The following is a 14822-nucleotide window of genomic DNA, read 5'->3' as shown; positions in this document are numbered from 1 at the left end:
GCTCACACATGCCATACCTCTGGAATGCCCAAAGGCAGTGGACACTAGAAGAGACTTCCGTTGTTTATCATGGTGCTGCTGAAGACTTCTGGGGTTGACAGATGCTGCCCCAGAAGGTTAATAAGATGAAGCAAGCTCTTCCAGCTGGACTGTAAGAGGGATTATGTCTGAGCAGCAGATAAACAGATTATTCCAGAAACAGACACTGCTTTTTTTTAAAACTTCGTCACTCTTGTCTTACCACTCCAGTCCCCCAGGCTAGAAGTGTGTGCGTTGGAGGGCTTTGTCCAGCTCTTGCATTCTGGCACCTGTTGCACTCTTTGCCTCGTTGCAATTCAATGCAGTCCAAGGCTGGGGACACCTGAAAAATAATAAGAGGGAAGACGCTTGGGGATTTTAGTCCTTTAAGAAAACAAAATCCTTCTACTTGACCTAAATATTCTTATTTCCTGCATGATTGATCTTGAAAACTGTGAGTGATCAATAGACAGCATGCATTTGAAAACTGGATTAATATTTTTCATCATTTGCCTTGCTCTCCAAGTTCAGGGAAGCAGAGGTAAGTTCATATATTAAAGGTTTATATGAATTTACATTGCATTTTGAAAAAAAATAAATTGAAAGATTAGGGTATTTTCACATTACAGAGTTCTTTGTTTGGAATTTGGTGTTTTGACAATTCAGCTAGAGACAGTACAGTTACTGACACTGCTATAAAGTTGGAAAAGGAAACGTTGGCAAGATTTCTTATGTGTGTTTCCCAGGCTTTACAATCTCTGTAAGAGATGCCATTTAGTTTTGATTTACCTGCATATGTTCTGTTATGAAAAAATGTAATTTCAAAAACAATTATATGGAAGGGGCAAAATAGCTGAAAGATATCTAAGTGCTGACATTGTTGAAGATGGTCTATCATCCTTGAAATGAAGAGAAAGTAGTGAAGTATATCTTTGTATTTACTAGCCATTGTCAGAAACAACTTCAAAAACTTCTAGATATACAAATTCTGGAGGAATAAACCATACTGGCAAATATCCAAAAGAAGGCAATACTAGTAAGGATTACTGTAATAATAATTGTAAAATTATTTGCAAGAAAACAGAAATACAGACAACTGTACTTAGTACAACAGCTAACTATTGTTCCTTCTAAAAACATTTAAAAGTTCACAGCAATTTTAAAGCTTCTTCAACAACAAAAAAGAAAAGATGATGATGTGATTTTTCCCTGTTCAGTTCCATATTCAATAGATTTAGAGCTTTGGGGAACATGTTTAATTTTGGGGGAGGTTTCTTACTAACTTTTCCATCTATGCTTTGAATTAAAAGCCAACTTTACAACTGCTTTATGCTTGCCCAAGTCATTGACCTCCTATTTCACATCAGCCTCAGTCTCCTCAATGGTATCATTACAGTCCACATTTATAATTATGAACTGAGAAAATGATAATGTAAAAAGTGGGATCACACAGTTTCACCCATTGCAAATTGTGATTGTATGTTACAACACATTTCCCATAAAAGACTTCAGCAAAATTCTGGGAGGCTATCTTGACAGAGAGGAATACAGAACTGTATAATAGCTGCCTAAGAGATGTAGTAGAAGACTTGGTGCATAGAATCTTTATCAACACTCAGGAAACAATGGCCAATAATAAACTTCACATAGCATCTTGCTTATGTAGCAGTGTTGGAATTTTCTCATTTTTGATGGCTTTCAGGGGAAAAATATTTTTTCTATACATGCATGTGAATGATCATTGGAAAAATTCCTTCCCACCAGTTTTATAAAGCACATGTGGTATGCATAAATGCATAATAATTACTTTTTATTGCCATGTAGTCATGCCATATATAATATTTTTAAACTATGTTATTTCAGATATATGCACACAGATCTCAAAAGACTTAATGTGTTAAGAAACTTCTTTGCCAGAGCAGGGATGCTTCCAGAACTGTTATTTTATGACAGCATTAGGGTCAGATACTTACAGAAAATATTTTCAAAAATACACAGGCTCTCCCGATAGTCTGAATACTTACATTAATCACTCATTAGTGATGTTAACATAGATGATTTGAGGCTTTTATGGCTATTCAAGTTTGCAGTACATGTCAGCTGTGACAGACTAGGAAATGAGACTAAGATATAAAATACTCCCATCTTAAAAGAAAAAAACATAGAGCAAATAATCTCTAAACATTTATAGAGGGTTAAACAGTTGATTTTTTTTCCCTCATGAACAAAATGGTCTTAAATTCAAATTCCTGATTTACTCACATCTATATTTAACAAAAAGTGCGTTAACAAAAGTGGGGCTTGCTCAGTAATGTCTTTTGGTCCTTCCTCCCCTTCCCTATTTTAGGACCAAAAGACTCCTTCTCCCAGCCATTTTGGAGGCTGTCCAGGAGCACCTCCGATTCCACAGTAAACAAACAGGAAACTGTAGGGAGCAAAATAAAGACTTGAGATAGAGTGTTTATCTTTGGCCATGACTAGTGCCAGAAACCAGGAAATTACCTCAGGACTTCAACTCAGGTCTTCACCACTATCCTGACACAAACTGTCTCTAACAATAGGAAGGGAAAGTGAGGGGGATAAAATCTTTGCAACGGCAAAAAAACTACATGCAAAATATGACAGTAGAGTAATTTTTAACTGTTGAATTGTAAACCACTGAAAACCCAGACTAACTAGCAAAATACAGAGGAGCTTTGAACTCCCAAAACTATACATTGATGCTGGGTACATCCTAGCACTTGATACTGAGAATGTAAGGGAGCCAGAGAGCGTTCAAGGCTGTTTAGTGTTATTTTTTATTCAGCAAGCAAATATCTGCTATTTACTCAGCCATTCTTTAGGACACAAAGGCTTTGTGTGTGCTCTATGAAATCATTTTAATTCATTCTGACTTACCCCTTCCCGCTCAGTTGTTCCAATTCAGCAAAAATGTTGCAGATCTTCATTACTATAATTGCCCTTGAAAAAAGGGTTAAGCAAATTTGTGCCAAAGGGAAAGGGAAGTCAAAGAACATAAAGCTTCAAAGAAAGAAAGAAAAAAGACATCTGCTTTTTTCACTAAGATTATTTTCTACTTTCATCCATAAAATAAGAATTATGAAGTTAAAGTTAGCTTTCTTGATTGTGCTTATAAACAAATGGAAAGTAAACCTTTTTTTTTCCGCTTCCCAAACAAAGGTAACACTGGATTATATGTGGGTTTTAATCCTGTCTATTTCCTGGTTAAAAGCCAAACTTGAATAAAAATACTAGAATATTGTCACTGAATCTTAAAGATTAATTCCAGATATAATCACACCAGTATCGTAGTGATTAGTGAATTATATGTGAATGAACAGTTAAACGTGTGGGATTTTTTCTCTGAAAACACCTGTGGACAAGATGATCACTACTAATAATAAAAGGTTTTCTCCCTTTACAGGACATTAATTTACAGGCTACAATGAAATAACTTTACTTGGAGTCTTAACCTGATAGAAATCCAGATTATTGTTTATGCTATTCTTAATTTCTCAGCTAATTGTGGTGTCCTAGTGGCTTCAGCAGTGCACTAAGTGATATTGCCAACATTCATTAGATGTAGCAAACACACTGTCTTCTTCCCAGAAGGAAAACTGTGTATGCATTCTACTGCATTTTGATGCTTTAAAATATTTAAAATCTATGTTTTACCCTCTGCTTTTGTACCTCTGTCCTATTCCCAGTCCCTTTGGGATTAAAATGAGTCTTGTGGTCATTCTCTATCACACAATTCTTCCATTTTTATCAGGAATTAGGAGCACTATTCTGCACATTGCATGAGCTTTGCACTTTGCAAGCCCAGCTGTGTTTCAAACAATTTCTTCCCCTTTGGAATGTGTGATATTGAACAACACACCTCGTAAAAAGAAATATGTATCTATCTGTCTGCTTGTATATACATAGACACTGGCATTTAGTCACTACCAGCTGCTATTTACTGGACAGACACTTCAGGATAGTAACATATCTGGAAAACATAAGATCAGTCATCTGGGAGTACCCTGACACCTGCCACAGTGTAGGTGTGTGTTTCTATACCCTCACATAATTGTAGCTTGTCTTATCATTTTATGCAAGCATACCACCAGTTTTAACCTTACAATATACCTGTCTGACAGAATAACACTATCATCCTCATTTCACAAAAGCATGAGGACCTGAGGTGTAACACAGAAACTGAAGCTCTGACCTGTAAGAAGCATTGCAGTCATAAAGCAGAACAACAGCAGAGTTTAGCAGGCTGATTCTCAAAGCAACTGCCTAGTCACATAGATGTCTGCAAATCAGTAGGACCCAGACTTATAGCTACATAGCTAATTGTACTTAGGCCACCATGCTTATCTTTTCAGTGGTGAGGTTCTACTGGCTTTTAAATTTCTACTTTAGTGCAGAGCCAAAATTACCTTCTTATTGGCCACTCTGAATCTTTCAGTACCTCTCTCAGACTTTATCCAATTGTATATTAACAATCTTGGTAACCCTGTTACCAGAAATACCAGTTTTAGTGGGTATGCTCCAGGTATACCTTTCATAGAAATGAGTCAACACAGATCATAGAAGCCCCAGCAGTTTCAGGTAGGAAGCAGTAATGCACTCATCTTTCATTTTGTGATTTTGTGGTTACAGCACAAAATGAAGACAGTCCTGATCAAGTTCTTTTCCCTTTCCTCTTCTCCCTCAAAACTAGATCAATTTCATCTAGCTCAGAAGTTGGCCATGCTTAGAGCAAGGAATTGGACTAGGTGACCTCCAGGTGTCCTCCCAACCTAATTTGGTCTATGCAGCTTGACACATAACTAAGTAAGGTTAAGTCCAGGTCACTCCCTGTCAAAATGGGATAGAATCAATTAGCCAGAGACTGTAGATTGTATTGCAGGATGAATGCCCCTAAACTGTGAGTAAAATTGACCAGTTGCAATTACACAAGCTCAAGCAAAGAGATGGCACTGCGGCTTCCTGTTCCTGGAAGCTTTCTCATACGTCAACCATCCTAATCATCATCATATTTGAATACAGTTACCTCAATAAGCCCATTCTGCACTGTGACTCTTTGACTCACACCATCAAAATTGTTGAAATGTTGACATAAATGGCAAAATATCTCTGGAACTTGAACTTATGCTGTCTCACTGACTTTCTCAGAGGATGGCTGTACGTCTTGAGTAAGACTAGAAAATGAATAGCAGAGGTGCTCAAGTAAGTGCTTCATCAGTGCAGATTGGATGCAACCCTCCAAGAACTACTCAAAATTTAAAGCATTTTCTTATACCCTTTCATGCAAACCATATCAGATAATAGAACAGCATTTCAGGTCAAATGCTTCTAAGATGGTGAAGGAAATACAAATAGATATATGTTTCATATGTCAATGTTAAAACCAATCATTCTTCAATGTTGTTTCTAGTCTGGGTCCTGGACCTTAAGCAGCCTGTTACAGGATTCAGATGTTAGCAATGAAACCATAGATGGCCTTTGATATTTTCTATGAACTCCAGCAGCAGCAGTTAGTAAAGTTGATGAATAACAAGGAGGATTCTTCACCAGAATTTGGACTTCTCTGCCTGAAAGAGATGGTTTATATTTCTACCTTAAATGAGACATATGATGTCAAGGAAAACATGAGTTTCTTATGATGCTTTTTCAGGTAGGAAGGAAATGTGTCAAAATTACATGTATTGACTCATAAAGCTTTCAGCATGTTCAGTATTTGTGGTTGGTACAGGCTGCATTTATTGTGAACGTGGATTCACTGTTAGTCACTATATGACAACTATATTCACAAAAGCAGGAGAATCTTACCAATGGCATATTATGTTTTCTATTGTCATCTATAATAGGTAGATAATTCACTATAGTTATTTTGCCATTAATTTTATAGTTAGCCTAATTCAAAGATGTTACTAAATTGTCTATTTAGAGAGGGAGAAAAAATTATGTTTGTCTTTTATAAGGCCTAAGCATAAATGTCATAAAAATTGTTTCAAATTATCTTCTTAGCTTTCTTTCTGAAGTTGGTTGATTTAACAATTGTGTTTCTCCACTTGGCATAGAAAACCACACAGATTTGTGTGAGTATCTAGGAGGAGGGGAACAGCTGAGGGATTATGATATCTAGTTTAGTTTCTCAGCGTTACCTACTTGCAGAAATGAAATTCTTCACACTTACTGAAATTCCAAAGCACATTGGTTGATGACAACAGTGATCTTTCTTTGGCACCAAAATGTAAATCCAGGTTAATTTAAAGGGTTCTGCAAAACAACCATTATCTAATGCCATCTCCTAGCTTTGAATGTAACACTATTAAAACAAAAAAGTTTTGGATTTTTTATTAAAATTTAGACATTTACTACTGTCATTGCTATACCATATATTTCAAAATAATTTATCACATTCTTCTCCAGATTTATTTCCATATATGTTCTGAGGTATAGATTTTTTCATTATAACCAAACATTTAGTATTTTTAACACGAGGATAACAACAGGAATATCTCACATAAGGATTCATGGGAGCCTTGCCTTATTTGAGTACTATGTTAACAGTGACTAAATTCTTCATCTTCCATAAATGTTTAAAGGAGCATCATCACGCATTCCTGCCAAGAAGCAGGATTTATGAAAACCCACCATTTTCCTGAATTCTCAAGAAGGCAAATCCCTTGGTACAGATCTAATTCAAAGCAAGAACATAGTCTTTAAAAGGTGGAAAATTACAGAACTTACCTTTTATGCAGGAACCTGGAGCTCCTCTCCTGTGTCAGAGAGCTTGAGCACAGCTTGTGAACATGTGCAGGTGACGTTTTGTCATGCTGAATCCAAGCAAGAGATACAGGGATCAGATGTATTTTGTCTTCAGTACAAAGTCCCCACTGCACAGGCAGGGCCTAGCACCTCCCTGACATATAAGGTGATGCTGAGTCTTGCATAACACAAGATATTAGTAGGTACATGAAAGGTTCTGTAGTGCTGGGTGTGTAGACACCAGCTTTGTGGTACTTGTGCACCACAAACCAAGTTTGCTAGCGGACATTGGTCAACTGAGCACAGGGTCTTCCAAGCTGTTGGCCTGGACCTGGCCACCATAGCTCTTTGCCACAATTCAGATACCCAGGCCTCATTCCACAAGTAATCTTACTATATAGTGACATTTAAGAATGGCATTCACACAAGCCAACATACCAAACAGGAATTACCAAGCTCATCATTGTCAATATTCATTTTGAGGAATTAAAATTAGTTACTTTTAATATAAATGCCTTAGCCCTCTTCCTCTCTTTTAGGAACACAGGCATTCTCCTCTGGCCAGTGTTCATCTTCTTCTGAAGCTAGGCATCAATGTCAGCTCTTTATCTTTCAGCAAAACGTCCCCGCAGTAGTGGATACTGCCCACTTACCCAGCAGTTCACTGGCTGAGTGCACTAAACCTGAAGAAGTGAGATCCAAACTGAGTTCTCTCCTGTGCCTCAGCTACCCCAGTTAGCTCCCAGATAAGACCCTCTACCCACCAGGATGCAACTGTCGGGGCTGAGTCCCCTCAACAATTCCGCTCAAAGTTCTTTCACTGTGTGTATTAAAAATAGTTAAAGACTATATTGGACCCAAAGATAAGTACAAGCAAGACATATAATCTTGTGTTTAAGGGCACTGAGCTCTCAGAGACAAGACCTGAGCAGATTAAATATTAGCATTAATTTTTCTAATATGGGATTCCATACTCTCAAGTTTTTAAAGTTGTGAGCCTTCATGGTTGTGAAAACAAGCTTGGAAATGTAATGCAAGCACAGTCAGAGCTACAGTGTCTGACAAAGCACTGGCCGAGCAGCCCCGAACATCAGCAAGAATACAAGGAAAGGGCCTCTACTTCCACATCTGCATGGGAAGATAGAGGTCGTTGCATGCTTCTCTGGGAGAAGACAGGTGCTGCTCCTAGTACTCATATGCAGGATCTAGGCCACATTTCATGATAAAGCCATGCCATATTTCAATCTGTCCCTGCTCATCTAAGTCCCTTCAACCCAGTCAGACCCTTCCCATGCAACAGGGACTGAGGCAACGTGGCATAAAAAAGATTTAAAAAGGAATATAAGGAGAGAATATGTCATGGAGACCCTGTCTGCCACTGGCAAGTGCCATTAGAATTTGGGGTCCTCACTATTCCCATGACAGGAGGAGACTGTCTCTAAGCGAAGAGCCCAGGATATTACCTCTCTCTCTATTTTCTATGCTCCATCTGGTGTTTACATTGATCAGCCCTTTCATAGATCTCAAGATCAACTTTCCATGACTAGTCATCCTTGCTTTTGTTACTGGTGGAATTATCAACACAGGGGCTGTTGGCCCCGCTGTATATTTAATTGGATCACAACAACACATTTATGGGATCTTTGTTGAATTAACCCTCTTTGATAAGCTTTCTTTGTCCTATTTCAGCAGTTCCCTTTAAATAAGCCTTGCCTTTAATTAATAATTATTTAATTGTGCAGACAATATGTCTCATTTATCAGTCAAGCATTCCCCTCTATCCTAAGAACATCCACTTATTTTTCAGACTAATCTGCTTTTTCATACATGTCAAACCTTGTGATGATTTTAATGATGAATTATTCAGACTTCAACAGTTTTGTCCTGATGTCACCTTGAATTTTGCTGCCGAAACCTTTAAGTTACCATATTTTAAATTCTTCTTTTTGTATACAATGATAGCTTAATTTTCTAAGGTCAAATAAAACTAAAAGTTTACTTCCAAATTAATGTTGTAGGTAAATGTTCCTACACAGAGATTGCCTACATTGCTGAAAAAAACCCAAACAACCCACACCAAAAAGGGAGGCCTCCCAAAACTGATACTATTAACAGCTAGAAATGAATAAAGCTGTATAGAAAAGCATCCACTACAGTTATACAAAAAAGGTATGAATACAAGCTTCTTGCTCCTGTGTTTATAAAAGCAAATTAAAAAAAAATGCTGACTAATTAGCTGAATAGCTTTAAACCCTTTTTCTAGAATCCAGTTAAATAATGATGTGCTTTTTCTTTTTCATCATGCAGATATTACAAACACATAGGAACTCTCACCTTTGAATTCTATTTCTCCTGCCTTGTTTTTTTAGTGAGGGTATAAATTTGATAATGCAGGTGTCAGGAGACACAGGGGAGAGGCCTGGCCTAATTCCGAGGTTTTCAGATTTTTATTTTGGGAAATGAATACCATTTATCTGCCTGAAAACAAAACCTGAAGAACAGTACTATGCGCTAGAGAGACCTGTATGGACGTCAAAGCACTTTGATTAGGTCCCATATGAATAAGATTGCTATATCATATTTTGAAAAATGCTTTATCATATTTTGAAAATCTTTTGTTATATTTGTCTAAGTTCAGGACTAGAGGTCAGGAACTCCAAATTTTAATAATGGCTGACAGTGACTCTGTAGATCACCTTAGTATAACTACCTTAACTTTTTTCCTCAAGTATGCCACCTGGAAAATGGGGAAAATGATGCAGATTCTTTCATGTGAGAATAAAGAAGGAGAGTTACAGCTTTGTTCAAGGCACCTTGGAGATTAAGCTAAAGTACAGGAAAATGTTACCAGACTTTGACAGTTATCTTCCCTTCTGCCCAAGAACTATCAAAGAAAACTAAAAATCTTAGACATACCTTTTAAAGGTAAAACTGAGACAGTCATCTTTGTGAAACAACAGAGTTAAATAAAAAAAAGTCAAATTGGACAGGGTAAACACTAAATATATTAATTGCATATGTTTGTTTCAGAAAAGAGAATGAGAACAAAAAAATTACAAAAATTACTTATTTTAAGAAAAATAAAACAGCCTTATTTTATTGGGATTTTTTATATGATCAAATGATGTACCCTGTAAAATTTGCACCACTCCAGTTTACTCGATTACTATGTTGCATGGTAAAAAGAAAAGGGATCAGCTAATATGTGTGGGTTCAATTTCATAACAGCACAGGTCTTTTTAGATTTTTTTTTTCCACCCAGGACACTGAAAGGAAAGCACCTAAAAAGTTGTAGATGGAGGCATATAATAGTAAAGTATATGGCTGAACCATCTAGGAGTCTTAAGTAAAAATTTCTCAGTTCAGAATTTTCACAGACACAGGGGAAAGCACAGCTCTGAAGAATTATGAATAAAAAATGTTTGTACCAGAAGACAAGCTTTCTTCCATTCACATTCAGTAAATATTAGGAAATAAGTATCGGACAATCATGTGGAGAAAGGGGCTGATGCTTTCTCCAATTCAAATTTTGCTTAAGTTTAGTAAAAGTGATTTCAAGAACTAATGATAATAAAAGTTACTCTATTAAGGGAAATTTAATAACCACAAGATATAAATGAAACTAAACCTATTAGAATAAGCATACTTAAGCAGCAGATCCCTCCCACAAAAAAGTGGAAATTGAAGGGAAAGAATGAAAAGAGAAAAAATGTACACCTACCCTGAATAGGCTAGCAGAACAGCGATAAGTGGAAGCAGATAATGTACTGTCACTTTCTCAGACTGAAAAGCCCAAATAGTGACCCTAACACAGAGAGTTTGAAATCATTACAACAATCATTTGAGAAGAATCCCCTTTGTCAGTCTTATGAATAGTATAATTCTTAATTCAAGTTAATGACTTAGGGAAAATCCTGGGGAAGAAGAAAATCCTTTAAGAAAGGCCTCTGCTCCACACAAAAGCTATCAAAGAGCTTAGTGACAAAATCCTCTGCCCCAGTTGGTCAGACTGCCTGGGCAGCTGGTCTATCACAGTTAATACACCTTGTAAAAGGTGATAGACTTACAATTGGCTACTTTCCATGTAGATTTTTGGTTTTTTCTTCTAGAGGATTTCAGGGGTCTGCTTTGAGATTTCAATAGCATTGGATCTTCTGCTCTCACCCCATATATCATTCAAATAATTCAGTGTCTCAACTGATCCAGTGTTTGGCCACTTGTGCTTTCTGATGGACCCAGAGGCATGTTTTCATAGGGAAAATTCCTTCTATGTAGTTTATGGTTCATGATCTGACATTACCATGGAAAAATTACTTCCATTTCATTTAATGACAAACACTATATGACTGCATCATCATTTGAAATTACCTTGCAACAATTAGACAGTTACAGGCCTACAGGTTGCTGCCTCTGGCATGCTTTACAAGGCAATAACAATCACCTGTTGCCTTCATTGTATAACTTCCTGCCTTTCATACAATATTCATCATAATCAAGCAGTCAACTTTTTTCCATATCAGAGTACCACCTACCTCCTAATATAAATGTCATTATTATTATTTGTACACAGTAAGCATTGGATGTTCATTCTGAAGTTAAATAAGAACTGAGACATATATATACACACACATACTGACATATATGGTAGAACTTTTCCCATTCTTTACTTCAAGAACTATTCTTTTTGTAACAGTATGCTTTTCAATTATTTTTCTCTTATCATTTATCTGCCCACTTTTCTTTAAACATTTAATTAACACAGTTCCAAATTGTCAAGATAATGTGTTTTTACCTTCCTTCTTTTCTCTTGATTTGTCTAAGAACATGATAATTAGTGTTTGTTACATGCAGCATGACATTTCTTCTTTCTCCAACAAACTGATAAGTTTTTTGATCTTTTTTTTTTTGATAGTACTACTCTCACTGAACTTGTTCCTTTTGAACCAGATTATTTCCTTTTATTCTTCTTTTACAAGTATTTAAACCATTCTTCAAAGCAGTTTTTTCAGTTGATTCATCAGCATTCAGGTACACATATACCATGTCTTTCTTATATTTTTTCCCTTAAAGTTTTCCAATTATCTACAAAGTTTACATTTTTCTTTCAAAACAGTTCTTTCAAAATGTTTTTTATTCTATTTACATTTTTCTTTATTTTTCATCTGTAATGACTGTATCAAATGTATGAAAATGCAACCAAAAAAGGTAGACAACCTAAAATATAATTGCTTCTGTCACACAATCCTGCAAAATGCCATATTTCAGCTCATTTAAATGTGTACCTTATATGCTAATTTTATCATTAACATTTCTACATTAAATTTAGCTGCTATGTCATGTAATACTGCATCACAAATACTTAGGAAGTGGAACCAAATGAGTCCTGAATTTTTGTGTGCCTTTTAAGATGGGGGTTCCTGTGCTTGAGGCTATTTTGACACCCTGAAGCATTTCCGTTTTTCGTAGCTGAATAGCTCCATAAGTAAAACTTAAGCCTAGATCTTCAATTCCCACTCACTGATTTCACTTTTTTCTATTGTAGCTGTTCCACTTTGCCAGGAATAGTTAAAGATCTATTGAGATACAATGCCAGAGCATTCACAACACCTATCATCCAGTGGCAAAGAAACATAATTGCAGCCTGTTCTGATTAATACTTCAGTTTATGTGAGGGAAGGATAGAGGGGTGCACTGTGGAGTAAAAGAGGGAGACTGGAAACAGCTCTTTCTTTCCCCAAAGACAAACTCCTGTTCAGCTTTTGAAAGAAAGTGTTTCAGGGTCCAGTTCTTGGGATAGGTTCAAGACTATGAACCTGATGTGAAGGGAGATGTGCCTTGAAGCCCAAAGGAAAGATAATAATATCTTAAAAAGGTGCAGTTTTAAGGTACAACTATTTCTCATTTTACTTATCTGCTAGCATAGATACCTTTTTACACTGTAAGATGTTACAGATATGCTTCACTTTCCCCAAGCTCCAGACCGTTACTTATCACTGTACTGTAAATTTCCCTACAGAGTGATATGCTCACAAATGAGATGCTGTAGTATGAAGTTCAAGCACTTATGTGTCCTTTGTGGATCTAACCCAAAGTTGCTTTTGAAAACAAGATTTAGGGCTTCTGAAACTTTTACCCTGTGTGTCCTAGGGTCACATGTTGAGATATAAGGAAATTAGTTACCAGGTCTTTTGAGTCCCAGTTCTCCCATGTGATCACAGGATGTTTCTCCTCAGCACATTAATTCAGTCAGGGCATTGACACCGATATAATGTAAGAAAAAGGACTCTCAGGTTCATGCCCATTTTCCAGACATCATCTTGCATTGCGTACCTACTGCCTAGGTAATGTATGTTTATGTACATGCTCACTTTTTATCTTTTCCAGAAATCCCTAATAAAATAAACCGTGGTGAAGCCAAACATCTTGCAGATGCCTCAGGGTTAGACAAAACAGAAAGAACAACAACAAAGAAGTCGAGAGTATCAACTATAAGGCGGATATTTGACATGGCAAAACATCGAACAAAGAGATCATCCTTTTTCTCAACTGGTGTGAAAGTTTGCCCACAAGAATCAGTGAAGCAGATTTTAGCCAGTCACCAAGCTTACTATAGATTAAGAGGTAAGATGATGCTTGTAGCATGTACTTCCTCCTTGAAAGTATTTCTTTTAATTGAGGAAACAATAATTTTCCAGAATCTTGTTCTTTAGCTCTAGGCAGTGTATGTGCTATTTGCTTTATGCTTTATTTTTACATAGATAATCAAATGTTGCATGTACATCAGCATGGTTCAAGACAGACAGTTACCAGAACAGAATAAAACAATGCACTCAAAGGACTAATGAACTCAGTGTAATTGCATAGTGTTCTAGCATGGTAGAACATGAAGACCAAATTATGCTTGCACTACTGTGCAAAGATGTACCACCTTTCTCAAAAGTGCAGCAGGTACCATCATTGCTACTCAGAATTAATCCCACCAGCTCAAGACAAGTAATGAAACTATTCATCGGTCATTGCACAAATATCTTCGTGTATCTGTAGTTATATTAAGTCTGTGGCAATGTTGGTATGCTACAAACACTGAGATAATTGCCAGCAGCTCATGCAAAGACATTAGTTTTATTTTTAAAAAGACTAAAATGGTTTTTCTGCCCTTTCCCAATTAATTCACTCCCTCCCCAGCCCTTTCTTTACCTCCCTTGACCATAGGGAGCCTATAGAGTTACCACTCCAATCTTGAGTCCCTAGAGAGCACAGTGCAAATAGCCCTCTGGTTTTTATATTTTCTCTCTTCCTCCTTCTACCTCTCCCAGTCTTTCATTCTGTGGCGGTTCCAATTTGTACTAGAAAAATGCATATTTTTGTGCTGCAGCTAGATGGTCCAAAGCTAATTCTAAAACCTAGTCAGCACTTCTGGGATGCAAGTATCTAAGGCAACATATACTCTCTAAATCAACTTTGCTTATCTGTTTGTCCTCTGTATTGGTCTCTAACCATTCACATAACGTGTGTGACTTTGCTGCTGCTCAGCTCTGTTTCAGGGAACCAGCTAGTTCCCTCTGAAATGAAACCTGGATGTAGAGCTGCAAAAATTTTACTCCAGCAGCCACTTGCTATAGGCAGCATGGGCAAACTACACCAAAGTCTGTAGCCATTCCTATAGATACAAACATATTTGGTATCCATTGTGGGACTGAATTCCAACCCAATTAGCATTAGACAGAATTCTGAAACGTGTTAAAGAGGCTGATCCAAAAAGCCTTTCTTAAATACTAATTAATCCTGAAAGTCCCTAAAACTCACTGGTCACATCCCTGATTGGGCTGAAAACAAGCTATCCTGGGACAGGCTGGTATCATTGACCTGAACCCAAAGAACTGCAACTATGACATTTTCATTTAAAAACTGATTATGACAATACTACCACCTTTCTGGAGAGCAGCACATCAGCTGGGATATTTGGCTCTATAAGTCTTGTAGCGCCAGTAGGTTTAAACTTACAGCTCCTCTTTCCCAGCAGAGTATCCTACACTCAC

At 36.9% G+C, this 14822-nt stretch overlaps 1 protein-coding gene across 1 annotated transcript in view; it reads left to right on the top strand.

Annotated features, from left to right (window-relative positions):
* Positions 1 to 492: 492 nt before the first annotated feature.
* The window catches only part of IMPG1 (interphotoreceptor matrix proteoglycan 1), a 69811-nt gene continuing 55481 nt past the window's right edge, over positions 493 to 14822 (top strand). Inside the window, exons 1-2 of the mRNA XM_076335448.1 lie at positions 493 to 559; positions 13168 to 13404. Of these exons, the coding sequence (XP_076191563.1) occupies positions 493 to 559; positions 13168 to 13404 (304 nt within the window). The remainder of the gene's footprint in view (positions 560 to 13167; positions 13405 to 14822) is intronic.

This window comes from Aptenodytes patagonicus, chromosome 3, assembly GCF_965638725.1.
Source record: "Aptenodytes patagonicus chromosome 3, bAptPat1.pri.cur, whole genome shotgun sequence".
Taxonomy (NCBI): Eukaryota; Metazoa; Chordata; class Aves; order Sphenisciformes; family Spheniscidae; genus Aptenodytes; species Aptenodytes patagonicus.
This window is presented reverse-complemented; position numbering and strand designations above follow the sequence as displayed.